The sequence below is a fragment of the Hippoglossus hippoglossus genome, chromosome 19 (genome assembly GCF_009819705.1).
Source record: "Hippoglossus hippoglossus isolate fHipHip1 chromosome 19, fHipHip1.pri, whole genome shotgun sequence".
NCBI classification, from domain to species: Eukaryota; Metazoa; Chordata; class Actinopteri; order Pleuronectiformes; family Pleuronectidae; genus Hippoglossus; species Hippoglossus hippoglossus.
In genome coordinates, this window is record NC_047169.1 from 17,263,620 (window position 1) to 17,291,477 (window position 27,858).

The window sequence follows — 27,858 nt, forward strand, 5'->3', positions numbered from 1 at the left end:
AAAATGCATATTTTCTCGTTTAGACTGCTGTAACTCCCTCTTCTCTTGCATTCCTCAGTCATCAATAGCCAGACTTCAGTTGGTTCAGAATGCTGCTGCGAGGATGTTAACCAAAACTAGTTGTCAATCACACATCACACCCATTCTTGCATCCCTTCACTGGCTTAGTGAAAATTTTAGTTAAAAATGTTTTTTATCACATAAAAGCCCTTGCACGGCCTGGCCCGTGAAGTGTTTGAGTCCACAAAACACTTTTCAGGGGTAAAGTGCAGCCAAATCCAATACAATTGAAGTAACACGGACCACGTCTTCAAGCGTAATGAAAACCATTAAATGCCTCCATACCGCTCCTTTAGTGTCATCCACGTGTCTGTAGGACATTCAAATTCGACTCAAAATGTCCGTTGTTATTCTCCTGCCAGGAGCAGCGTTCACGTTCGTGCAGTATGGAGGAGCAGTATGGAGGCATTTTCCGTTTTTTTCCTTTTTTTTTTTTTTTACGTTTGAAGACCTGGTCGCCTATTACTTCAATTGTATTGGATTTGGCTGCAACGCTGTTTACCCCTGAAACTCCAAAAGTGTTGTCTGGACTCCAACACTTCACCCACCGCTTTTGCATAGTGGTGAGTAGATGATTTAAATTTTTCGGTTAGACATTGGTGAGACAAGTTTATCATAAATTTCTTTACAGAGCGTGAGAAGGTCTAAGGAATTCAGGAATTCTTCAGTTGTCTGTCTATTAGCCTTGTCTGGCTAGGAATATAAGGATATGTTATAGTTTTCAAATACTTTTTTATACCATCCATATTACAAGTAGTCTTATTTGTAATGGTAACTCTAAGTTTATAAATGGTGTTTTCTGCTTGTAGTCTCCAGGCTAGCAGTTTTGCCGCTTTGGGACCTACCTCATAATATCTTTGCTTCCTAAAACTTTTTTTCAACTTCCTTGCTTAGTGTTTTATCTATATCCTGCTTTGCATTTCTAATTTGGTGTACATAATAGAGGAGTCTTTATTAACTATGTGTGCCTGTTCTAGATATCTTTCCTGTAGGTTTGTCATTCTTGGGGCCTCTATCTTTTTAGATAGATAGATAGATAGATAGATACTTTATTGATCCCAAGGAAAATGTAGGCATCCAGTAGCACACAAAACAGTCAAACACAAGAGCATGAGAATAATAAAAGATCAAAATAAGTCAAGATAGATTTTCAACATAGTCGTCCTGGCTATAATATTCCCCCTGAGAACAGCTTTGGCTGTGTCCGATAATATGCTAGGGTTAAACTTCACATCCCCAATACCATTATCCTGTAAGTATACACCTAGATCTTTCACCATGGAACTCCTAAAAGTGGGGTCGTTCAACATGCCAGGGTTTAGCCTCCATAATGTTTTACCCTGTCTACCATCTAAGTATTTACCCCTTTCTTAATCTTTTTCCTGCACATGTACTTCCTAATTATGGTTTCTGGGCTGTCATTTCTGCCTTAAAAACATGATCCTGTACTTTCCAAGCACTTTGATGAAGGTGGAGTTAATTGATCAAACTAATATCAACAATATGGCTACAACAGCAAATGCTGATTGTAACTTGTGTTGGTAGAGTTTTAGTTCCTGGTGCTCCTTTGTTCTTTGAATTGTTTATTCAAAAATGCTATCCATGAAGTTTTATTGTATATTGCGAGGTTTCATGGTATCCATCATTCCACCTAATGGTCTCCCATGCCTTTTTCCTCTTCTCAGTGCTCCCCCAAGTGTGACCAGAGTGACATCAGTGCTGGCCCACTCATCAGGGGAGCAGCTGCTGTTGGGTACAGAGGGAGGGCATGTCTTCATCGTTGAAGTCCCTGGCTTTAGAGAGCTGGAAGAGAGGAACATCAGTCTCGACCAAGTTGCTAGCAGGTTGGCAATTACAGCACATCACCACACTGCACAACATTTGTTTATTACTTCATCATAATTAATATTCAATAATAAGTTAGTGATACACAGTGGTAGTGGTAGTAACTGCTTATCAATCATTATTAGGGCCAGAGCACCGATAAAGCTGGGCCTGGAACGGTTCCAAGCACTGAAGGTGAAACTTAGGAAGCACATCTATTAAGCCAAGACTTTTGGAGCCATACCCCAAGCCCACCACCATTTTGTATTTATTGGTCAAATGTTTGTATTTTTTTTCATTTCCACACCTTGTACTTTGATGAACTAGTCAGATGACATTTATTTGATTGATTTCAAAATGTTGCCATAGCCTTCTTGTTGTCATCTGTCACCTCTTTATAACTGGATGTCTCTCGAAGTTCTAGGCTATATACTTTTACATGTTCTTGCAGGTTATTCAGATCTTGCTCAAATTTAGTCGTATAACTGTATTCTTATCACTGCTGCTAATGAGTTTTGCTCATTTCCATGAAGTAATGCTCACAGTAGGTTTCACCTACATTCATGGAATTTGAAAGGAATATTTACTGTATAGGCCAAGATTTAAAAAAATTGTATTTGGGTCCATGACTGAACTTTGTGTGAAATGTATTTTATGTATTTATTTGGGGTCATGAACTACTCCCTTCCAGCAGAGGGCATTGTTCCACTCCTGTCTTTTTGGCTTCTAGGTACTAAAGACAATATTGCTTTCAGTGTTTAATGGGTTGGGATATATATATATATATATATATATATATATATATATATATATATATATATATATATATATATATATATATATATGCTAAGTGGGGTTATGGTAAACTTTAATCATAATCATAGTGAGAACCTCTGTGTTGCTGGTTGGATGTTTCTTTAGTACAGTGATTATGGCAAAATACTCCCACCCAAAAGGTAAACTATTACATTTGTTTGATTAACAAACCAGATTCATTTTAGCAGTAAATGTGTTGACCGTGTTTGTGTTTTTAGAAGCAGGGCGAAGGTGTGATCTAATTAGCATATGAATCGCAGTAAAACCCCTGGCGAGAACCTATGTCACCATTGGATGAAACCAGAGACCTTTAAAACAAAGTCAGTCGTGATTGGCTGGTAGATCTGTTGCTATTAGTCACCCTGGTCCATTATAATACAGACTTGAGTAAACCCCTCCCACACAATAGTAATGATTATAATAATAATAATTAATTATAATTCAGTTATGAATATTAATAATAAGTAAGCCTATACCAAAAGCACTGCAGTTACTCAAGACTATACATATATTCATGTGATGCTTGATGTTATATGTTGTATATATTGTAGAGAAAAAAAAACATTCACAAGGTACATGTTGAGATCTGATGTCAAATCAGGTGAAGCTTGAAATTTCTCTTTGCTGCCTCTGGGTCACAAGTTCTTGGTGGCACTCTCTCTGAATTTGCTCCAGTGTGTAGACGTCTATGGTGTGTAGCTGTGTACTTCAGTGTAGCTTCTAGTCTTATTTGAAGTGTGGCACACAAGTCTGTGAGCTCCTGGCTGTGGAAGGATGGATCCATGTCATCTGCCACCAGGACACTGCCCCGCTTCAATCAGCTGTAAACACAATCAGTACAATCAGCACAGTTCAAGGACACAATACACCTACAAATGTAACTGAAAAAGTATCTGATCAATCTAATCTTGCCCTCTTTCTTCTCTGTCGACTCTGGGCTGGACTTTTCAATGCTGCTGCCTGAGCTGCAAGGTCCAGTTGGCTGTACTGGAAGTTCCTTCATACTGAAGGGAGAAAACTCAAGTAACCAATATGGTCACCTTAAACCAAAGTGCACAAGAAACCACCAAGACATAGACAAAAGAACTAGAATATTTCTATCCCCCTGAAAGCAAACACACCAAAACTCATGTGTGTAAGTAAGCCAAGTGCAATTCTGAAAGCATACCAGAGATCCAGCTCCTTGTTAACACAAAACAAACCGGGTTAAGTTACTACAAATATCAAACTTAATCCCGACAAGCCCCCAATTGTCACAACCTGGCTTAAAGCTGGACAAAGTAGGGAAGGCCACACATGAGCTTAACCTAAAAATAAGTTTAAATTTAAATGTTGAAATCAAAGTATAACCAAAACCAAATGCTGTGGAAGCAATGAGGGAGAGGCAAACTGGCTGAATGTCAACATTTTATACACTGCAGCCAGACCAGATGAGGTGGCCAAGCTCCTCCCATCATGCTCCTGCAGAGAGAAGCCTGCTTTGAGAGGGTCATCACAACTACGTTGTCCAGCTTCGTTCTGTAATACGCGATCAGTTGTTTTCTACGACTGCTACACGTTTCTTGCCTCAAAACTGCTGATACATGTTATGTCGATTGGACACATACAGAAAAAATGGTTTGCTGTTATCAGGAATAGCTAAAGATGGAGCTGTCTGCATCTCTTTTGTGAGGGTTTTAAAATTCTATCCCTGCCTAATTTTTCTAACGTAAGGGAGCTTCTGTCATGATTTCTCTGAGCGGAGCGATTTTTATTGCATAGTCCTGTATTCATTCTGAATTTGGGAGCTTTACTCACTCTTTCCAGTTGTGAAAGTGCCACTGATATTGTACTGTGGAAGATAGTTATCCTAGATACTCAACTTGTGGTTGGCAGTACTGTAATTTAGCCAGGGAGGCTTAGTGTCCTCCCTCTGCCAGTTTCTGCAGCAATTTAATGAAATGACAATCATCAAGTGTAGGTGCAGCAATTAGCAGGTCATCAACCTATTGGATTGAGCGCTAATCCATCGAGATCTTGCTTCAAAACCTGGTTAAACACGTGAAGACTATGTCTTAATCCCTGTGGGATTCTCGTACATGTGTATTGTTTACCTTTTGTATGTGAACACAAACAACTGTCTTGAGTCTTCAGTTAATGGAATGCTAAAGACAAGTCAATCACTGTGGGAAACTGACAGCAAAGAGTTGGGATTGACATTCAACACCGCCCTTATTTTCCAATGACTGTGTACCCTGTTGTTTACTCCACACTCACACTCCTGGTCAATGCCTCCCATTTTTCTTCAAAAATGTCCCTTTGAGATAAATCATAATACACTGTACAATGATAGTCAGAGTAGGATTCCTTTGCTTTGGGGATCTGAGCACGAATATACTTTTCCCACTTCCTGAACACTTCACTTACCGGTTCTTATATGTTCCCTAGCCAATAAATATAAGCCCTCTCAACCAATGCACTCATCTGGAGGCCAGGGGTCTCATTTATAACTATTGCATACCCACAAAATGGGGCCTGAAACGTATGTACGCCACTTCTCACGCAAACGTTTGGATTTATAAAAGCAAACTTGACAGGAAAATTTGCGTATTTCCACACAAACTCTGACCCATGCGTACGAACGTTTTGGAGATGGGAAAGTGGCGACGCAGACGTGAGGTGGTAAATTGAAGCCAGATTATTGAACCGCTTCATCATTTACATTAAAACCAACAGCTTAGTTGTGCTCGCGCGACATATCTGTTCCACACAAACCTTTTAATTGAAAAATATATATAACAATTTACAGCAAATTACGTTCAGATTCAATTAAACAGCGGAGTTACAGAGCCGAGTCATTAACAGTTTTTAATAATATCTTCTATCACTGTGAATGTATCATCAAATCGCTGCAGTGAACCTGTCTGTGCCACAGGTGCACAGAGCGCACTGGAGATCACTTACAAGAAATGAAGACACTTTCCAAATATCATCTGTCTTTGTACAGAGAATCCTACTGTCTTGACAAATTTATCAGACATGGGGAGGTGTGTGTCATAATTTGGATTTACACATGTCTAAGTAGCCACGGATTGCCTGGGCCTGACTTCACACATTGAGCAGGCTGACCCCCATAACCCTGCTCTCCTCCATTCCGGCGCAGGCCATGGCTGTGATGGACAGGTTTGGCATATGTGTCCAGGGTAGCTACATCCCCAACCGACTCCCAAGGGAGACCGCCATGGGTCTTCTCCCTTGGCCCCTTCATTGTGGCACTGAAGGTGGCCTCCTCAGTGCAGGAGCCTGCTGTGTTTTTGGCTGTTGGTTATAGACATTAACAATGGGTGGTGCATTGGGAGGTGGAGCGTTAGGTGTGGTTGAGGGAGCACTAGGCTGAGCAGCAAATGCTTCCCCGGCTGGCTTGAGGGCCATTATGGGGGCTTGAAGATTTTTCTTATTTTTGTTAGCCAGCTCATTCAATTGTAGTCGAGTGACTTTTCTCTGTATGTCTCGTTCCTGCTCTCCCAGTCTAAGTTCATCTCTTCTATATTTTTCAACAGCTTGGTCCACATGATTACATAACTTTCTGTGTGTCTCTGATGTCAGCCCCACCACATTTTCAAACCTACTTTTTAACCTACTTGAGGAACCCTTTAGAGCTTTGGGGTCATCACAACTTGTTACTCCTTTCTCAGGGATGCCCACAGGCTGGGTCGTTACGGGTTAAACCGTCTGCCTGTGGGTTCATCATCCAAGCATGTCCACTCATGTGCAGAATGGCCTTCATTTCTGGCACCCCCACGACTTTGGCCCACAGAGCTTTGATGTCACCAAGCGTGTCACCAAAATGTTTCCCACTGTCTCCTCCTCAAATGCTTTTATCCACTTACTAGATAAGTGTTTGCCAAGGAATATACTGTACCTGTGACCCTTTTATTAATGTTGGAAAGTGGCCTGCAGCGTCATATTTGTTGGGGGGGGTTTACTGTAGCTCTGTCCCTGGACCATACTCTCTCCCCGATGTCCCAGCTCCCCCTCTGTTCTCACTATCTCCACTGCTTACTGCAAAATCCTCCTAGCACTTACATGCGTTCTACCCAATGCTGCCCTTCACTGCCGCTAGACTGTTCTTGATTTTCCCTCTGACTACTCTGCATCTCATCTTGCCCTACAATGCTCCCTTCCTGTCCGCTGCCTCCTAGAGGCCCACAGTATTTTATAACCTTAGCCTCTAATTGAGATATCATTTCGTGAACCTTACTGCGTTCCTTGTCCTGTTACTCAACCTCCTCATTTCCGTCTACTTGTTGTTGATGCTGGTGTAACCAGTATTCCCATTCCCCTGAGAGCCTCGTCCTTTTCAGTGTAGAAGTCATCACCCTTTTTTCTTCACTGTACTGCAAAGTTTTGGAACGTGGGCCTTATAATCCTCGAACTTGACATCTCCTGTGAGCTGCACTGTTCCAGACAGGATTGGATACAATCCAGCTACGTCCTGTGACATCAGTTGCTTTTTTGTCTCATTATTTTCTATGTTATTGAGTTTCAGGTCAGCTTGGGTTTTTTTTTATCACCAATTTTCTGTTAACTCCAACATTTTCGTTTTTTTCTCTCTCTTATTGCCCTCATCTTTTGGTTTATAGTCTTTTATTCTGAACTTCATATCCTCACACACACTCACATCAAATGTACCCCCTTTTGGCCAAGCTGGGTCTAACCTTTTTAGTTTGTTTCTCAACCTTGAAACCAACACTTAGTCTCAGGCAAAATAATGCAAAATCAACGCATTACACAGCCACACCCAATTGTGATCCGCTCAAAAACACAGTGCTCCAAACAAAAGATATCAGAATCATTTTATACAAGCACTCAAACTTCCCTCTATGGCCATCACCTTAACCAACACAATTTAAGGCAGCATATGATATTACAAATCAACAGACTGAGAGCATCACCAGGTGTTATAGTTCAGCAAAAACTCTTGAACAAACCACACAGTAGAGAAAATTATAACACTCAGCAATATGCCTAAATTTCTAGATTTCCAGCAGGGCATTCAAACACCAGATCATTGTTTTTATTACTGCAATTTTGACTGTGATTTAAATACCTAAATTTAATCTTTTTTAGCTCAACTTATATATTTTATATTACGAACTGTTTGCTGAAATTTGATACCTCTGAAAAGTCTTTTACTCGTCTCACTCCCTAACTGCATCACAATCACACACAGTCTGCTAACTCACACAGCTATTTTTTTATCTCTTCGCCGAGACAGAAACAACTTCAGCCTCCACTCTTTACTTAACTTCTATCTCCTTTATTTATTACTAAATGTTATCTTAACAATAATTCAATAACACAATTTTGAGAGTTACACGCTATACTTTCAGGCAATAAATAACTTTTTTGTAGTCTCACTTTGGTGTACTATCTCTGTCAATACAGATACAGTCAGGTTTTATCACACGCAACCGTTACTTGGCTTCCGGGCTAGAAGCAGCTGCAGCTATTCACTCATGCGCTTATTGTCATACTGCCATCATTGGCATAAACTCATTATCTGTACTTACAAACTTCATTAGGTCAGATTCACTTCACAGGACTCGAGTCAAATTTGCTAAAACACACAAAAGAGTTTTTCTCTTCTGTTTCATGTGTCTCTTTCAGTCTCTCTCCCCCCCCCTCCCCCCCTCCCCCCCCCCCCCCCCCCCCCCCCCCCCCCCCCACCTGTGGCAGCTCTGCTGCTTCCTTTTGAATCCAGGAAGAGTTAATTGGCCAGCTAATCTCAGCTGTGTCAATGAACTCTCCCTGGTTCACCTGGAGGTGCTCTCTGAGCCACATCCACACACAGGTACTGACCCTAACCCCAAGACATTTGCAGAACTTAATCAAAATTGGATTAAAACTGCCCACGTTTTGCCATGACAAACAGACAGAAAGATAGACACAGAAAACAGCTCTGCCACTCAGCGTCTTTGTTGATGTTCTTTCTCCATGCTTATAATAATAATAATAATAAATTATTGTATTTATAGAGCGCTTTTCATGATACTCAAAGAAACTTTACAACATCAAAAGTTATATATTGTTTTCCTTCTCTCCAGTGTTCCAGATGACTACATTGGCCGGAGGAATCTGGAACATGTAGAGGCCTTAAAGGAGAACCCAGTCGACCCAAACCAGATTGTTATTGGCTACGGACGAGGTCTCATGGTCATATGGGATCTTGAGAAACAGTGTGCCAGCCACCACATTCCTGCCACACAGGTAACTGCTGTGATGCCCAGTATTAGGCTGTGACCTGAATTGAGTTACAGCCAGTCATATATAAACTCAGCTTTTGAAAAAGCATGCGTTATTGCAATAGTTGCAAGTATTTCAATATAACCTAATGTACCCATAGCAACTGGAGAGTGTTTGGTGGACAGAGGATGGGAGCTACATTCTCAGTTCGCACAGTGATGGAAGTTACTGTCGATGGATGGTAGGAGGAGAGGATGTGAATGAGGACGAAGAGAAATCCGACATTCCTTATGGTGAGGAGAAAAAGCAATCCACTAAAGTCGTCTTTACTGTTGAGCATGAAATGTATATTTCTGGAGAATGATAATGGCTTGTCTTGTTGCAGGACATTTCCCTTGTAAGGCCATTTCTAAAATAGTTCAGCTACCTACAGAAGAAGGGTAAGTTTGCTTTATTCAGTAGTAAGATTAATTTATGATGGCTTCCTCTCTTCCTTTAAAAAAAAAAAAAAAAGCTTTTGGTAGTTTTTCCACACTCTTGTCAAGGGTTAAGGGCAGAGGATGTCACACCTTGTTTAGCCCTATGACACAAATTGTGATTTGTTAATATGGGTTATAAAAATAAAATTGGATTTGATTTGAAATGCCTCAACATTATAACATTGAAATGTATTTTCCAGATTATTAATATGACCAACATAGATAGATAGATAGATGGATAGATAGATAACCTTTATTTAGACAGGGTATAAACCAATTGAGAACAGAGCTCTTGTTTACAATGGTGCTCTGCATTTACATAAACAAGTACAAATTACAGTACAGAGGAGTAAAAATGTCTGAAAAAAGGGATAAGATAGCCACATCAAGAAAAACAGGAGCATTCATCAACTAAAACTTACTTTTGCAAAAACTTAAACTGTTCTAAGGTTAAAAAACGACCTAGCCTAAGTCCTGAAGTTTATTCCAACTATGAGGAGCAAGGTATCTGAATGCAGTTTTACCCAGTTCCGTGTGCATGTAGGGTTTGTCAAAGGTGATGTGTTGAGAACGAGTGTGGTGATCCATATTTCTAACTTTTAAAAGGGATGATAAATAAAATGGTAGCTTATTAAGCATAGCTTTGTAAATATAGACAAGACTGTGTTGTTCCCTACGTGTGGCAAGTGAAGGCCACGCTACTTTCTGGTACAAGGTACAATGATGGGTCCAATAACTGTCACATGTAATAAACCTTAGGGAACTGTGATATAAAGCATGAGAGTATTGGTCGCAGCATGCATGTAAATCACATCTGCGTAGTCTAGCACTGATAAAAATGTTCAGCCAGCCAGATACCCAGATATTTATAATTTTTAACTCTTTTAATTTCAACCCCAGTTTTTGTACTGATATTTAAAATCAGAGGGGTTTTGATTTGTGATTGACAGATAGACATTAATTTCAGGGCAAACTACACTGAACATGAATATGTATTCATTTGTTTGTTTTTATATGTGTGCGTGACAGACCTCCGTTCCTGCTGTTCAGTGGTGGCATGCCAAGGGCCAGTTATGGGGACAGACACTGTATCACAGTGATCCACAGTAAAACACACGAGGCTCTGGACTTCACCTCCAGGATCATCGACTTCTTTGTCATCAGAGATGGACCACAGCACACAGGCAGGCAACACATACCAACACTAACAACTGAATTGCAATTATACTCATTGTACTTAGCTATGGAAAGGTCACTATTTAGTACTACTTGTTTTTAATCGTTATTTAATCAGACAGTCACATTGAGATTGAGATCTCTTTTCCAAGAGAGGCCTGAGAACAAGAGACGTTCACAAAAAGCAACAAACAATTAAACACGAGCAAAAATAAAACACCACAATAAAAATACATGTAAGTAAATAAAAAACAGTCACAATATTGGTCGACTGGACAATAGTTTCACCCATTTCTGATGGTCAGACGGAACAACAGTCTGAGTTCTATCTGTAAGGTAGGAGTCGAACCAATTTAGTGACGGATTGTCGGATTTTAGTTTGTGGAGAAGGATTTTATGATCAACGGTATCGAATGCTTTTCCTACATAGAGAATTGCGAACACCTCCCGACAAAATTCGAGTTTACACACGTCCGATGACAATGTTTATGTCTGTGTGTAGTGAGCAGAGTCAGGACAAGCTGCATTATGAATGAATGTGCGCAGCTATGAATGACATTTTTACTCATTTAAGAAAAGCATCGATCCTAATGTGGTGATTAGTATTTATATTGTGGCGGCTCAGAATCACCCCGCCTAATTTTCGGCCAGGAAAAACCCTGGGTGTGTATTTGTAGATTGACCAAGGATTCAAGGACGGTAGTTGTTAAGGTCAGAAACATCGCTACTTTTGTGTAAAGGTACTACTATTGTACCTTTCCATGAATTTGGGATTATGCCTGTTGAAAATGTCAGATACATGTAGACAGATTAAAGGGGCACTTAGATGAATGAGGTATGGATCAAGAGTTTCTAAACCAGTGTGTTTGGATGATTTTGACCTACATAGAGCTTTGATGTATGCAAAGCTCAACTGTTTACCAAACTAAAAGAAAATTGACAGTAAGAAATTAGATTGGGGGTCCCTCTACTGGACAGGTTTGGTAATTGTTTATTCTAGGATTTACAAATATATTGAATGAGAGATCGAAGGAGAGGAAATAGTAATTAAAAGCTTTGACCATGGATAATTTATCAGTAATCCAATTTCTGGATGGAGGTGTGACCTGGATGAGTTCTTAAGAGATGCTTTAGTATTTCTGAATTTAGAGGAACTGTCAGAGGTGGACAGAGCCATTTGATAATAATTAGATTTAGAATTATATCATACTGGTGCGAGTGTTTCAACAAGTATTGATGAGCCTATTAATTTCAGTTGTGTTTTTGACCTACTCCCTGACACTAACAACTCAAACATAATAAATGGTGGCGATTTGAATTGTTACTTAGATCCATATTTAGATAGATGTTGACAATGTCCTTGGATGTCTCTCTCCCTAAAGAATCCCACTTCAATCCTTCAATCTTCACTACTCACACTGAACAAATTTACAGAATACATACCCACCGAATTCAAATATTTCGATAATGGCAAGTTGTCGAATTCCATACTTTGTGAACATTTTAAACATTTCATTCGTGGGGATATAATTTCATATGAATCTGCTGCTTAAAAGGACAGAGAGGGTTGAATATGAGTGATTGAGAACATTGAACACTGAACACAACATTGAACATTGAACACCCTTCAAGCAACGTATCAAGTTTCTAAATCTTCTAATGACTATAAAAAATAATGTTAGAATATGAGTATATCTGTATCCTGGGTGGTTAAATAAACAACCTTCTACTTAAAACAAAAACAATTTGAAATGCGGGACAAGCCCACAGAACTTGCAGATTCCAGATTTTTTACACATCTCATAACCACATAAGAGATCTCTTGTGTTTTTCGCCATTACTTAATTCTAGAGCTGTGTGCAGCACTCTTTGCCACACTTCTACTCTCGTAGGCAGGCAGGCAGAATTCAGCTTCTCAGTGGGATTGAACTCTGGCCACAGTGGGGCCCAAAAAGGTCTTAAAATGACAATATATCATCCAACAAAAACACTGTCACTGTTCATATGAAAGGAAGTGCCGTGGCTTAAGGCTTGGGGCACTATGACTAGGTTCCCTTTGTTCACACGCTCATTAGACACATCACTGTTCTGTTTATCTGCAGGAGATCCCAGCGCACTAGTGGTCCTGGTAGAGGAAGAGTTGGTGGTGATCGACCTGCAGACAGAGGACTGGCCAGTCATTCAGACACCATACTTGGTTCCTCTCCACAGCTCAGCAATCACCTGCTCCCACCACATTTCCGCCATCCCCCTCAAACTGTGGGAAAGGGTCATTGCTGCTGGACTTCTGCAGAGCACACACTACTCCAAAAAGGTACACCTTGGGCAGATGTCACCAAAGTGGAGGGTTTCAAACTGTTGTGTTGACAAATAACAGTGAAACTTTTTCTAAATTGGATTTTACAGTAAACTCCACAAAGTCTATGGCTTTTGTTCTTTTCCAGCAGTGATTTTTGATGTTTTTATGATAATACAGATTGCTTCAAAGTTAATATTTGAAACTAACCTCTTTGAAAGTATGCAATTTCAAGGCTTGTGTAAAACCAAGTTTGAAATGCATATTGATATGTAGATTGCTCACTTCATCTCTGTCGGTCGTTTTCTCATGTATGAATGCTTTAAACAGTGATACACCTTCATTTTTTTAAGAATCTGCCTTTTCTCATCAATGTTGTAAATATTGTTGTTTTATTGATGTGCTCTGCTACTCGCGGCATCTACATGTATCTCTGTCTGTCCTGGGAGAGTGATCCTTAACATGTTGCTCTCTCTGAGGTTTCTGGTTTAATTTTTTACTCCTGTTAATAGTTTTTTTTGGGTAGTTTTTCCCCACTCTTAGTATGAAGGTTAAGGGAAGAGGATGTCACACTTTGTTAAGCGCTATGACACAAACTGTGATTTGTGAATATGGGCTACACAAATAATATTTGATTGATTGATAAATGTATGAGTATAATGTTACTCAACTCAAAGTACGCTAATATTTATTGTCATACGTTAATAATAATACAAATGTCTTACATTATAGTTACATGTTTGAACTCTACAAATGTTTTCCTGTCAAACGTGCTGAAGATTTTGTTCACGACAGACCATGTGTTAACAGAGTAACTAAGAGTACCCTAACCCCCTAACCCCCTAACCCTAACCCTGGGCGGGCCGTCGGACTGTTAAGCGTCAAACTTTGTTATTTACACAACTGCTTCGTATAGCTAGGTACTGATGCAACATATCTTTGGAAAGCTAAGATTCTTGTGATTCGATTGATGCAAACATTTGAAGAAAAGATCACCACAGCAGGTAGAATCAACGCCTCTGTCAGACCACCAACAAAAAAAAAACCAATAACAAAATCGAGGTCACTCACCTAAGAAGCCTCAGCGATAACATTCCAACAAAAACGGTTTTGTTACATTGCCAAAGGTCCAGACGATCCAATCCAGTAACATATTTAGTCCAAAACACATGATTACGTCAATAAATACCCACAGACTGCTGTTGCATCATTTCAAACTAGCCGGCAGCTATGTGTAATTATTGATGTATTTTCCCTCGTAACTCCCGTTTGCATGTAAACATAGCCAATATCTTGATTTCAAAATGGAGGCTGCACTCTGAACTTTAGATTGACAGCTCACTTGACCCAATAGGAGCTGGCATGTCCTGTCCACAGCCTACAATAGCCAAGGAGAGACCTCGTTGAAGGACAGTGCCTGCCCCTCTTCTGTCGTGTAAAGACTGAGCCAATTGCAACCGATTGTTCTGATGACTGGCACTTCGTATAGCCAATGAAATTTCGAACAAGCAGATATGCCACTGATGTCACTGCGTAAAGACGAACAGCTGGTACCAGTTTCTCGTGCGTCCGTGCGTAAAAGTCAAAAAAGTGTTGTTTTTGAGAGTTTCTGAGACTTTAGAAGGTAAACAATGGCGAAACGTTTGGAGAAACAAAATTACTCGACCAAAGAAGCCTTTGTTTCTCTCTCATCTCTGTGTGTGTGTGTGTGTGTGTGTGTGTGTGTGTGTGTGTGTGTGTGTGTGTGTGTGTGTGTGTGTGTGTGTGTGTGTGTGTGTGTGTGTGTGTGTGTGTGTGTGTGTGTGTGTTGTGTGGTGTGTGTGTGTGTGTGTGTGTGTCCCCCTTTGTTTCACTGTGTATAGCACTGTGTATCACTGTGTATCACTGTGTATCACTGTGTATGTGTTTGACCATGGTTACCAAGGGTCCTTGGAGTCTCCAAATGGCCTTTTTGGAAACGCCTAGACATACCCTTAGAAAACATGTGTAAAATATTCATTTTCTGTGGTATTGTTATCAAATTTGAAACTTGGGCTAGTAAGGCTTCCTGCTGTGTCCCATTGTGTTTTCCAGCTCATAAGTCCCAGCTAGAGTCATCTGCAGGCATCTGTTTACCAAAAACATTCAGGCGGAAATAAAAACCTTGTGTTCCAATGCCAGTAGCACTTACAGTGATTCTGACTGTCGGGGGAAAGAATCAAAGTGTTTCCTTTCAAAAGAGACCAAAACCATGCATGTACTCCAAATGGTTCAAGAACAGCTTTCAATTTACTTTGGGTATCTCCTTAGACAGGTGTTTTAGGCGAATTTCACCAGAATGTCAAGAGGTTAAAGAAATAGACATTTGATTGCCTACAAGCACCCCTACAGTTAAAGCCATATTTCAATGTGTTTACTTACATGCAGATTGAATCTCAAGTTATCATGTTAATCTGGCTGACTGTTAGAATATCAATCAAATTGTATTTGTATAGCCCATATTCACAAATCACAATTTGTCTCATAGGGCTTATAATATAAATGTATAAGCCCTATAAATATAATGGCAAAACTGGTAATCATGTATGGTATGCAATATTGTGGTTGAACAGATGTGTCATTATTGTTAAACTTTGTTTCTCTCCATGCAGCCATGGCCAATAACAGGAGGCCAGAAGACCTTGCCCCAGACCCTCCACAGAGAGACCTGTTGCTCACAGGGTCAGTAAAACCGAATTTTGGGATCATTTCTTTGACAGACTGTAAATCGTAATAAACATATCATGTTCCTTTGTGTGTATAGGCATGAGGATGGAACGGTGTGTTTCTGGGATGCATCAGGAGTCTGTCTGTATCCCATGTACAAGTTAAGCACAGCTATAGTGTTCCACACAGAAACTGACCCAAATGACAACTTAAACCAAGGCACAGAAGGAGAGTGGCCTCCATTCAGAAAGGTTTGTGCGTTTAATACAGACAATCTACAGAAGTTTGCCATTTTGTTTGTGGATTAATGTAATGTATGAAATGTTTGCTGACAAAATCATGCTTTATTGAGTAAATCTCACACAAAACTGTAGTGGAGAAATTGCTGACTTTGGTTGAGGACCTTGCAAGAACTCTGCTGTTCCTCTTAATTTCCACCAACAGTGCCTTCATGAGTGCCTAAACTTCCTCAAAAAACACACATCTTGAAAGAAATAAATTGGAATTGGAAAAACTAAATTTTTAAACCAAAAGTCCAAGTTTGATCTTGAACTCTGAAAAAAAAAACAACTGTGTATTCAACTAGAAATAAGTAGGGAATTTTTGTACTTATTTCACTTTCATAATTTTCTTTTCATAATTTTTTCACTCAGATTTTTATACACAGTCCTATGATACAATTAGAAAAAAATTCTGTTTATCCCTACATACCAATTTTAAAGTTAATTTATTTCATAAAAGGAAACTGAATTTGCTCTATTACTGTTCGCATGTCTGGTTGTAAGTTTCAATTATTTACTTAACTGGAGTTATATCTTCATACATTGCATGTCGGCTATTTCAGAGGTCTGTTAGGAAATCAACCCAATTGTCAGACCCAAGTTCACAACTTTTCATAATATAAATATAAATAATAATATAATAATACTAATAAAATAACTGCTGTTATAGTTCCTGTAATGATTTAAGATCAACCAATAAGAGCCTTTGTCCTATGGACCTGACTCAGGCACAGACAATCTGTACTTTTAAATCACTGAGAAGTGGCTATTGGCACTTTAAAGGAAAACCATAACACAATAAATTATCACACAAGTCCTGAGAGACCTTTACTTTAAATGCAGATAGGTAAGCTTATTTAATATTTCCTGAAGCTAACAGCAAAAAGCAGTAAAATCTGAATCAGTACAAATGTATGAAATAATTAACAATTTAATAAATGATTCTTTAAAAATCATTCATTACAATCATTTATCTTATTACTTTTGTATTATTTAAACATCATTAACTTGATTATTTTCTTAAATTTGTGTACGACTTATTTCTCTTCCAAGCATACACTATCAAGGTTAAATATCTGCTTTAAATTATCTTCGTACTACCCTTCCACTTCCTCTTACACCGAGTTCACACCGGAGGCGCAGCGCCGCGCAGTGCAGCGCCATTCTCAAGCGTGCAGCCGCTTGGCTGTTCCACCGGACGCGCATTTCTCCGCGCTGGTCAGCCCGCAATTTCTGCTTTCTCTGCTTGTTGTTGTATGTAAACCCGTTCAATGTAGGGGGTTCAGGGGTAAATGATGATGGTCTTCATAGCCCCCCCCCCCTCCCACCCCTCTCTTTCTCTCTCTGTCTGTCTGCTTGTAGTGGATGGGCAGATCGGGAAATTTAATAATGTGATGGGAAAAATCTGGGAAATTGAAACTCCAGGACAACAGCAGGGAAATCCAAAAGTGTGGGATGCATATTTGATCATTTATATCATATATAATATGTCATTTATATCGTTTTAAAAATCATTTTTCAGTGTGTTTCCTTGGCATGATACGCTCGCTGCGAGCGGAAAAAAATAGACCTGACGCCGAAACCATCGGTGCAGAGCGCGAGGCGCCCTCGGCGCTGCGCGGCGCATCGCAGCCGATGTGAACAGCACAATTGAGTAACATGGGGGCGGAAAGGAGGCGCCGTCTTTTCTTGGCGCTGCGCACCGCCCCACAGCACTTCCGCGTCCGGTGTGAACCCGGCGTTACTGTTTCAGCAATTTCCTCCCTTTGGGATTGTTTGATCTTCTTTATCTTCTTTCGTATTAGGTATGGTTGACTTGATGTTATAGTACTGTGTGAGTAGCTCTGGCTCACCTCTCTGCTTGCAGTCTCCAGTGGTAGAGTGAGCCTGAATGAGCTCTTACAATGCTTTTTCTAAACACGAGGGACTGTAAAGAGCACAGATCTCAGTTTAGACTTTGTTTTTTCTTGGCTTGCTGACAACCTGTTGACAAACATATGGAAATTGTATATTTGAACTTGTTTTTGTCTGCCGACATGTTCCACACAACTAAAACGAAAAACTTTGTAGTCTGGTTATGTTATCTCATTATTATAGCAGCATAACTAACAAATGGTTCAGGGCTCACTTGAGCCATTTTAAGTCTAACCTTAAATTTAAGGTTTGTGACGAGTAGAGGCCAGGGGGTCAAGCTAATGGAGCCATATCCAGGCTAATAGTTTTCATCATTTGAAAAATAAATTAAACTGAAAGTTCAGGTTTTGATCTTGAACTTTGAAAAATACAACAATGTATTCAAAAGTTTGTTTGGTTAAATATAGTTTTCATTCAATTCTGGAATAGTTTTGAATAAAATATTTATTTTCATTTTCACTTTCATATATATTTTATAGTTTTCAGTTGCAGATTTGATATCTTCGGATTGAGATCTTTCAAATCTTATTTTGGGGGTTTTAAATCTTTTTTTCACTTTCAGATCGTATTTTTCAGTTTCAAAACTGAGAGGGGCGTGTCATCTTGAGTGACAGCATAATAAAGAAGGCTGAGGACCTTCATCAACCACGTTGCCTTCAAGAACGTAGGTACCGCGTGAGTTATGACTCAACAATTTCTATGCACCATATTCACGTGATTGGCAGTCTAAAAACTGATGCCAGTGACAAAGTTCTGTTAAGCAAGCTGTTTTAGGAGTCATTTAAGCCTAAAAGTCCACTAGACGTGGCTAAGCTAGCGGACGATAGCATTCCCGACAGTCCCTGAATGCACCTCGTCGGAAGATAGTTTTGGCAAAATCGCCACTTATGTTACACTATGTTACAATCATCGTTATAATTTTGAGGATAATTTCCCAGAGTATCTCTTCAAAAAACAGCTGCTTGTCCAGGTGGAGCAGACGCCATCTCAAGTGGATGCTACGCTGCGTTCACAGTGCCATGTGGGAGTGCGAAACGTCAAATATGAAAGTGTGGTTGTTGAACGGCACAATCTGGCAGAGTTAATTGGTCTTATACTGTGATTCATGCCAAATTTAAAACAGCTTGCAAAACAGAACTTTGTCACTGGCATCCGTTTTTTAACTGCCAATCACGTGAATATGGTGCTTAGAAAATGTTGAGTCATCTTTGTTATGCTGTCACTCAAAATGGCACGCCCCTCTCAGTTGCGACCAAGTCCCCCATGCCAGATCAAGAACATAAGTCTGAAACTGGAAAAATACGATCTGAAAGTGAAAAAAAGATTTTATACAGAAAAAAATTAGATCTAAATCTGAAAATATAAAATCTGCAACTGAAAACTATAGGACCCGAAATATCAAAATATATATGAAAATGAAAAATTTCAATAAATATTTTATTCAAAACTATTCCAGAACTGAATAACAATTATATTTAACCCCAAAAAACGTTTGTATACATTGTCATATTTTTCAAAGATCAAAAGTTGAACTCTCAGTTAAAATGTTAGTTTTCAAATGATCAAAACTATTGGCCTGGATTTGGCTCCATAAGCTAATGCCATCCGAGGTAACGAAGGTTAAAGGTCAGACAATGTTTTTCTGAGGTGTTTAGGGGCAAATATAATTCAGTTTTTGTCTAAATTTAGAAGTAAAACGTCATGGGTCAGGCCTTAAGACGTTTCTGAAGTTTAAGTACCTGATCAGTTTCATCTGGCTTCATTGATAATTACAGCTGGGTGTCATTGGCATAACAATGTAAATGTATATGGTGCTTTCTGATAATGTTGCCTAAGTAAGCATATATATAGTGAATAGTATCTGTCCCAAGAACAAACCTTGTGAAACTCTATTACTATACATGACATGAACTACGGAGGATGTCTGCTTCATTGGCTCCTTTCTCCGGAGTTTGCCTTAACAAATGAACAACGCAGCAGGAGAGTCTCCACTCAGATGCGTTTACAACAACACAGATATCTGTGGAGCATTCAGATGATGGTTGTAGCAGCATGAAGAGGCATGGACATTCTACTGAGTTTTTACTAGGGGGCTGGCCGGAGAAACTCCAGAAAAAGTCATAAGACTTTCACTCCAACATTTTTGTTCTAACATACAGCCCCTCCGGTGACTGTCCGGCAATTTTATGAAGTTCAGTGCATGTCTGAAATCAGCTATATTTACCTTTAACAAATTGGAATCTATCTAAGATGACTTAGTATGACTTAATCTAGCCTAATGCTGTTCCTTGACGCACTTTTTTAATCTTGATTGCTACGCTTTTTTCTTTTTGATCACTGTGATTACCTACATTTGTTAGTTTGTGCACCTTACAATACTTATTTTTTTCTTTTATACAAGGTTAAACACATTTCTTCTCAGGGATTTTGGGGGTTAAAATTATTATAAAAGAAAATGTCTCATGTACAATCCCACTCAGTCTTATGAAGTCACATTGATTATTTTACTCCCAGAGGAGGAGAAAAAAGACAAGCATAGCAAAATACAATGATGCATTTAAAGAGGATGTCAATCAGTAGTTGAGTGAATCTGAGGAGCTGCAACATAACAGCCTTGGCCAATGTGATCCTGTTGCAAAACATGAAGGTCTGAACCTCAATTACCATCACAGTTACATCCATAGTCATGCCAGATGATTAGCAAGATGACATAAAACCAATTAACGTGTCAAATGTGGGAAGCCAAGCAACTGGCACACAAACACTGCCACTGAAGGAAAGTGGTTGCTGCTACTTCTTCTTCTGCATGTCTTGAAGATGAGGCAGACAGAAACCATTAAAGGACAAACATCAACTGGAAGAACAGAAAGGACAGCTTAAATTGCACAAGGATATTGTAGCATACATTGCTAAATTTAATGTATGCTCTCAGAGCATCCTAATTGGAAACAATTCCATATGGAAACGGTCGAATGCAATGAACTCTTATTTGGAAAAAGGAAAACCTAAACCCCAAATTCACAAATTCCACCAATGTAACAAAATCTAAAAGAAACTAAACTTGACTAATTGGATCGAGGAGCAAAGCCTCAGCAGAAAAAAATCACACCTCAGTTAATTCTTTCTGGGCCTGTGTCAATAAGTCAACCGAATCAATATTCAAGGCATAGCACTGCAACAAAGAACACTCAAACACACCAATTGTGGGTCACAAAATGAGAATCACAACATGTTGGGCACTATGAGAAGGCAAAATGACTGATTACTACACTCTGATATAACAGCAATTCCTTTCATCGTTGTCAAAGAGAGAGATCCCAATTTGTTTATGGATATCCATTAAAATGGGAGTCCTCCTAAGGAACTTTTCAGAGAGAGGATATGTTAAAGCTAAAGCTTTATTGCTAGAGCATTTTGGAAATGAACAGAAAGTTGCATCTGCATATATGGATAAAGCTCCTTCATGGCCTCCTATCAAAACAGAAGATGTAAAAGTTCTTCAGGACTACAGCCTTTTCTTCAGAAGCAGCTGTAACGCCATGGGAGGAGTCAAATATATGCATGAGATGGATCTGCTTGCCAATATGTTGACAGATATAAGGAAGTTGCCTTATAAACTTTGAGTGGAGAACTGTAGCCTGTGAGCTGCAGGAGAAGCAGCGTCACAGAGCTACATTCTGTGACATTACTAATTTTCTTGAAAGGCAAGTAAAAATCATAACTGACCCAGTGTTTGGAAACATACAGGACGCTCAGTGACAATAAACATAGGTGTAAACAAACTCAAACCACCGCCTCGTTCTGGAATTAAAGAAATAAGTTTTGCCACTACTGTAGCCCTTGTGAAAAATACAATCTTAACTTTGAACTATAAGGAAGGAACTGATAGGAGATGCGTCTTGGAGGACACACTGGATTTGTGACATAGAAAAGATAAACACTCTGGGGCTGGTGATCATCAATGTAAACTTCCCATTGTTCCTGTGCAAGTCGAAGAAGAGCAGCAAGATCATTTCCAAAAAAGGCACATATTCTCTAATATGCACACAATATGGCTCACAACTTTCTCTTGGCCAATGGTCCCAAGAGAAAGTTGTGAGCCATGGCCGTGGAGGTGGCTGTCTTACAATTTACCAATTTCTGTGAACTGCCCAAACAGACGGGTGCATGCAGATCGATATGGAATTATGTGAAAATACGGGACTATCATGCAAATAAAAAAGATCTCTAGCATGTTAACGCTAGCACGGTTGCAATCTTTTGTTTTAATCTTGTTGTGAAAAAGGTGACCATAATACATTGAAATGATATTAAACTAGGGTATTACAATCATTATCGTAATTTTTGAATCCTTATTTATGGAGAAAATACTACATCTGTGGGTCTGTCTCACAGCTTACCGGTGATTTGCAAGGATTTCTGGGTACCCCTACGTTCGAAGTGAGGGTCAGAAAAATCTCAGTTTCGAGGGCTATAAAGCCCTATGCCTTAGCCCTACCCCTCCGTCCCAACAGGTATTGGGCCAGCCTACCCCTACACGAAAACGCGCAAAATGAAGGGGAAGTGGTAGGGCCAAGTGTTGAAATGGGATCGGGCGAGGTTTAGTGAAGAGATACAGTGTCATTTCCACCTGCCTAGCCATTAGAGCAATCCAAATTGAAGTGTCACCTTCACTAGACACAGACTCATTAATAAAGGCACTCAGACATTTTATGGCAAGACATGGTCAAGTTCTGGAAATGCGTTCTGATAATTGTAGAGTTGAGAACAGCCATTGAGCAGTGGAACTAGTCACAGATTAACAATGTATTTCTCCAGCAAGGAATTAAATGGACTTTCATGCCCTCAGATGGCTCAAATCCTAAAGGACCTTGGGAGAGGTTTACAAGATCAGTGCGGAAAGTCCTCAACTCCACCTTGTATGTGCACAAAGTTATTTGTGAAGTGGAACCGATCATCAACAGCTGGCCATTTACCAGGGTATCCACGGATCCTAACGACTTGGAACCATTGTCACTCAACCACCTGTTGCCGTCTTTACCACAGGAGACTTTCAAAGGGAAGACATGTACTGTATGCTTGCAGGCAATGGAAGCAGGTCTAAAACAATCAGACTTGTTTTGGATAAGATGCATTAAAGAATACTTACCTCAGCTGCAGAAGCAGCAGAGCTGGTCAGTAATTAGGGGCAACATCATTCCTCAAGATATTGTCCTTTTGTCGAAAATATAGCACCTCGCAATTCCTGGGTCGTGTGAAGGGTTCTACAAACATTTCCAGATAGACCTTTCTGACTACACCTCGGTTAAGAAGATGATGGTCTAATAACCATCATCAACTCTGGTGTTTAAATAAAAAATAAAAAAATATATTGCACTTACATATAGCACTTTGTAGTTTGGCTTTTTTAAACTAATGTACTTACATGATTCTTGGTTTTCTGGGTTTGTACCCTCTTGGTTGAATGCACTTATTGTAAGTTGCTTTGTCTGTAATGTAATGTAAAAGAGGATTTGTGATATAAAATATAGAGCAGCTGCTTGGACCTGCCCATAACTAAGATCTGTCTGCTACAGGAGGCTGATTACACAACATTTTGTTCCAGTCTCTGTAACAGAATCTTTTGAGTAATGGTGTCAAATGCACCATTAAGATCCAGCAGGATGAGTATTGAGAGTCATAGTCAAAGTCCATTGTCTGAGGTCTTCAAAAGGTCATTGGTAACGCAACAGTTTAACAACAGGTAACTACACTGTGTGCACAATTATTAGGCAAGTTGTATTTTTGAGGATTCATTTTATTATTGAACAACTACAGTGCTCTCGGTCAATCCAAAATGTTAATAAACCTCAAACCTGAATATTTAAGAAAGTAAAAGTGAGGTTTTGGCTTTCTTAGGAGAATATCTATGTGTGCACAATTATTGGGAAACTATTAGTGTGCAGAATTATGATGCAGCTAAATGAAAAACGAAAATTTTCCCATCTCACTTGTTTATTTTCATCTGTTAAAGTGAGAATAATAAACAAACAACTCCAAATTTACAAATAAACATTTCTGACATTTAAAAAAAAAAAATCAGTGACCAATATAGCCACCCTTCTTTTCAATAACAGTAATAAGCCTTCCATTCATGGATTCTGTCAGTTTCTTGATCTGTTGACGATCAACTTTTTGTGCAGCAGCAACCACAGCCTCCCAGACACTGTTCAGACAGGTGTACTGTTTTCCTTCACTGTAAATCTCCTGTTTAAGAAGGACTCACAAGTTCTCAATAGGGTTTAGGTCAGGTGAGGAAGGGGGCCATGTCATTATTCTTTCATCTTTAAGGCCTTTACTGGCTAGCCACGCAGTGGAGTACTTTGATGCATGCGATGGAGCATTGTCCTGCATAAAAATCATGGTCTTCTTGAAAGATGCAGACTTTTTCCTGTACCACTGCTTGAAGAAAGTGTCTTATAAAAACTGGCAGTAGGTTTGGGAATTGATTTTGAGTCCATCTTCAACCCGAAAAGGTCCAACTAGCTCATCTTTAATAATACCAGCCCATACCAGTACCCCACCTCCACCTTGCTGGCGTCTGAGTCGAAGTGGAGCTCTGTGCCCGTTACTGATCCAGCCACGGGCCCATCCATCTGGTCCGTCAAGAGTCACTCTCATCTCATCAGTCCATAAAACCTTTGAAAAATCTGTCTTCAGATATTTCTTGGCCCAGTCTTGATGTTTCATCTTATGTGTCTTGTTCAGTGGTGGTCGGGTTTCAGCCTTCCTTACCTTGGCCATGTCTCTGAGCACTGAACACTTTGTACTTCTTGGCACTCCAGGTAGGTTGCAGTTCTGGAATATGACAGCACTGGAGGATAATGGGTTCCTGGTAGCTTCACGTTAGATTCTTCTCAAATCTTTGGCAGTTAATTTGCGTCTTTTTTTCTCAACACGTTTCTTGCGACCCTGTTGACTATTTGCAACAAAACGTTTGATGGTTCTGTGATCATGCCCCAATATCTTAGCAATTTCAAGAGTGCTGCATCCCTCTGAAAGACTTTATACAATTTTTGACTTTTCAGAGTCAGTTAAATCTCTTTTTTGGCCCATTTTGCCTGAGGAAAAGAAGCTGCCTAATAATTATGCACACCTTGATATAGGGTGTTGATCTCCTTAGGCCACACCCTCCCTCATTACACAAATACACATCACCTGATATGCTTAAATCCAATGGGCATTCAAGTTTATACAGCTTGGAGTTGGAAAATATGCATACAAATGATGAGATGGTCAAAATACTCACTTGCCTAATAATTGTGCACAGTGTTTTTCTGTGCTGTTGATGAATTATATATCTGACTGAACTGCTTTTTGAGGATTTTAGAAATAAATTAAGTTTGATTTGGGTCTATAGTAAACTAAAACGGCTTCTTTCATTTTGGAGGGCTTTCTTGTAATAATGGAAATGATAATTGTAATTTCAAATGTAATTAAAAAATGGTCAGATTGAAGGTGCTTTTGCGGAAGTATTAAATTGTCAATTTCCATTACATATGTCAGAATAAGAGCAAGAGTGTGATTAAAACGTGTAGGTTATATACACGTCGACTAAAACCAATGGAATAAACTAATCTACGTGAATGTCGAAATGACCCACTATAATGTCTTCATCTGTGTTTAGAACTAACTAAGAAAGTCTGAGAATTCAGATACAAAATTCAGAGTAAGGGGCAGAAATACAAACCATATCTCATGCATCCCCCGACATTCTAGGTGCATAACTAAGACCTGGTCCTAGGCACCTGAGCCAGAAAGTTTTAAGTCAGGTGAACCTGAGATGCGCCTGTGAAATAGTCTGCAAGTAGTAGAGTGAGAAAGTCGAGGTTGTTTCGTTCCTCGTTCAACTCAATTCTCTGCTAGTGACGGACGATAACCAGAAGGATTAATCTGGACGTGAGTGATGTGCAGTTCGCTGGCTGGGACTCAACCTACTGCTCACTTTTGACTGACGTGTGACTGTTAACGCTGGTTAACGAGTACTTTTATCTCCTCTCCAAAACGGGAGATACGGCTCTGATATTTTTTTAATTTTGTATTATTATTTATTTTTTGGCCTTTTTATTTGTGGAGAGGATAGTGAGCAAGCTGTGAAAAGGGGAAGACAGAGAGTTGGGGAAGACATACAGCACAGGGCCGTGGGTCGGATTCAACCAGGGGCCGCTACGGGTGAGGTTCTGATTTTACGTGCTATGGGGGTTCAAACGTGACTATTTGTGTTGTTGATGAACTAAAAAAGTTCCACCGGATCGTTTTATGTTATTTATAGACTGAGGACTGAGATATGAATTCGAGACTGTTTTGTTTTGTTTATTAACTGAAAAATAAACTCTTAATACCACCGAAGTGGAAATTGCTTTATTTGGAAAGTTGAAAGTGTCTTGGTTTTTGTGTTAATACATTTCTAAACAATTGAAAAACAAAGTGGAAATGTTTGGTTTGTTCACTAATTTATTTTAAGGTTGTATGAACCATTTGCTTTACAAGGCATACATCCTTTGTGTCGGATGTTTTCTTTTTGTGTGAGTATTAAAGTAACTGTCAGGTAAATGCATGGCTAGCACCATAATACAAAATAAATAAATATAAAATAGTTTCACATTAATACCTTCACAACGTTCTGAAGAATTTTGGACAAGCTGCAGAGTTTTTAAAGACTAAATGGTGCAGCCTTATAATAAGGAGTTTAAATAGTCACGTCTGGAGGTAACAAAGGCATGGACTAACTTTTCTGCATCTTTTTGAGACAATGTGCCTGATTTTTGTAATAGTTTACATTTGTAGTTATCCTCTTATTGAATAATTTTCTCCTGCTTTGTGTGTAACAAAGTGAATTTCAATTCTTAATTTTTTAATTCCTAATTAGTTTTTATAACGACACATAAAATATGCACTAATTAATATCAGCACCTTGACACCTTTTTTTTCATTGTGGGATATTTAGGATCCACTGTTCTTGGACTTCGAATAGGGACTCTGAGGAGATAGCCTCTGTTGATCATTCTATTTGTATGCCTCCGCACAGGCGACAACCTAAGACCGTCCATGCCTCTGTTCGTCCCATTCTTGTGGACACGATATCTCCAGAACGCCTTGAAGGAATTTGTTCAAATTGGTACAAACATTCACTGGGACTCAAGGATGAACTGATAGGATTTTGGTCAAGGTCACTGTGGCTTGATACTTGATATCATTTTTTATTAAATGTGATATCTGAAGACCACCTTGACGGAATTTCTTGCACTTTTGATAAGTTGTCACTGGGACTGAAAGAGGAAGTTATTTATAAGAATCTGAAAAAAATTGTATGTAGATTGAAACGGCACTGTTGGAGGCATACAACCTTGGTGTGGTATTTCTAGTTTTTATCAGTCTTTGTCAACTGTATGACAGTTCAATGCTTAGTTACGGCTCAATCATTTTTTATTGTTTGTTTTCCAGGTTGGCTGTTTTGACCCCTACAGTGATGACCCTAGGCTCGGCATTCAGAAGATCCATCTTTGTAAATACAGTGGTTATCTGACTGTGGCTGGTACTGCTGGACAGGTGAGATGACTCTTTTAAGATCTGTCAACATTCAAGTACATCCGTTTCTTTCTAAATTAAGAAAAATGTCCTTCTGTGAGAGCCTCTCATCCCCTTGTTTTCCCAGCCCTCTGGCTCCGCTGCCAGACTGTTTTGCCTTTGCCTCTAACTCTCTTGCTTCCCTGTAAACATTAGATATAATGTGTATGTCCCTCTTCTGCAGTTCAATTGATAATTCAGAAATTTCCTGCAGTGTCCAACATCAGGCCCAGGTTGATAACAAAAGCATGAGAGGTCAATCACATGGCCAGAACTACACAATTCTGGTGGGATACATTGTCTCTTGTCTCACTCTCAACTAGGGCTGGGTAATTAAGCGAAAATGTTTCAAAACTGACATTTATAACCTCTAAGCGACTGTTAATTTGGTTTATAATTTCCCCAATGTGTGCATTCAGGAACTGTCGGGTTTCCGCTACGTTCATTTTGCTGCGGTGGCCCGGGTACCTTGTACCGTGACATATTACCCTTCTGC

At 39.4% G+C, this 27,858-nt stretch overlaps 1 protein-coding gene across 1 annotated transcript in view; it reads left to right on the plus strand.

The window, feature by feature from the left end:
- Nucleotides 1–27,858, plus strand: part of llgl2 (LLGL scribble cell polarity complex component 2) — a 64,446-nt gene that overhangs the window by 19,741 nt on the left and 16,847 nt on the right. The window contains 10 exon segments of the mRNA XM_034571137.1: nt 1,746–1,904; nt 8,787–8,949; nt 9,086–9,218; nt 9,311–9,365; nt 10,434–10,588; nt 12,683–12,894; nt 15,507–15,527; nt 15,530–15,576; nt 15,659–15,812; nt 27,240–27,344. Coding sequence (XP_034427028.1) covers nt 1,746–1,904; nt 8,787–8,949; nt 9,086–9,218; nt 9,311–9,365; nt 10,434–10,588; nt 12,683–12,894; nt 15,507–15,527; nt 15,530–15,576; nt 15,659–15,812; nt 27,240–27,344 — 1,204 coding nt within the window.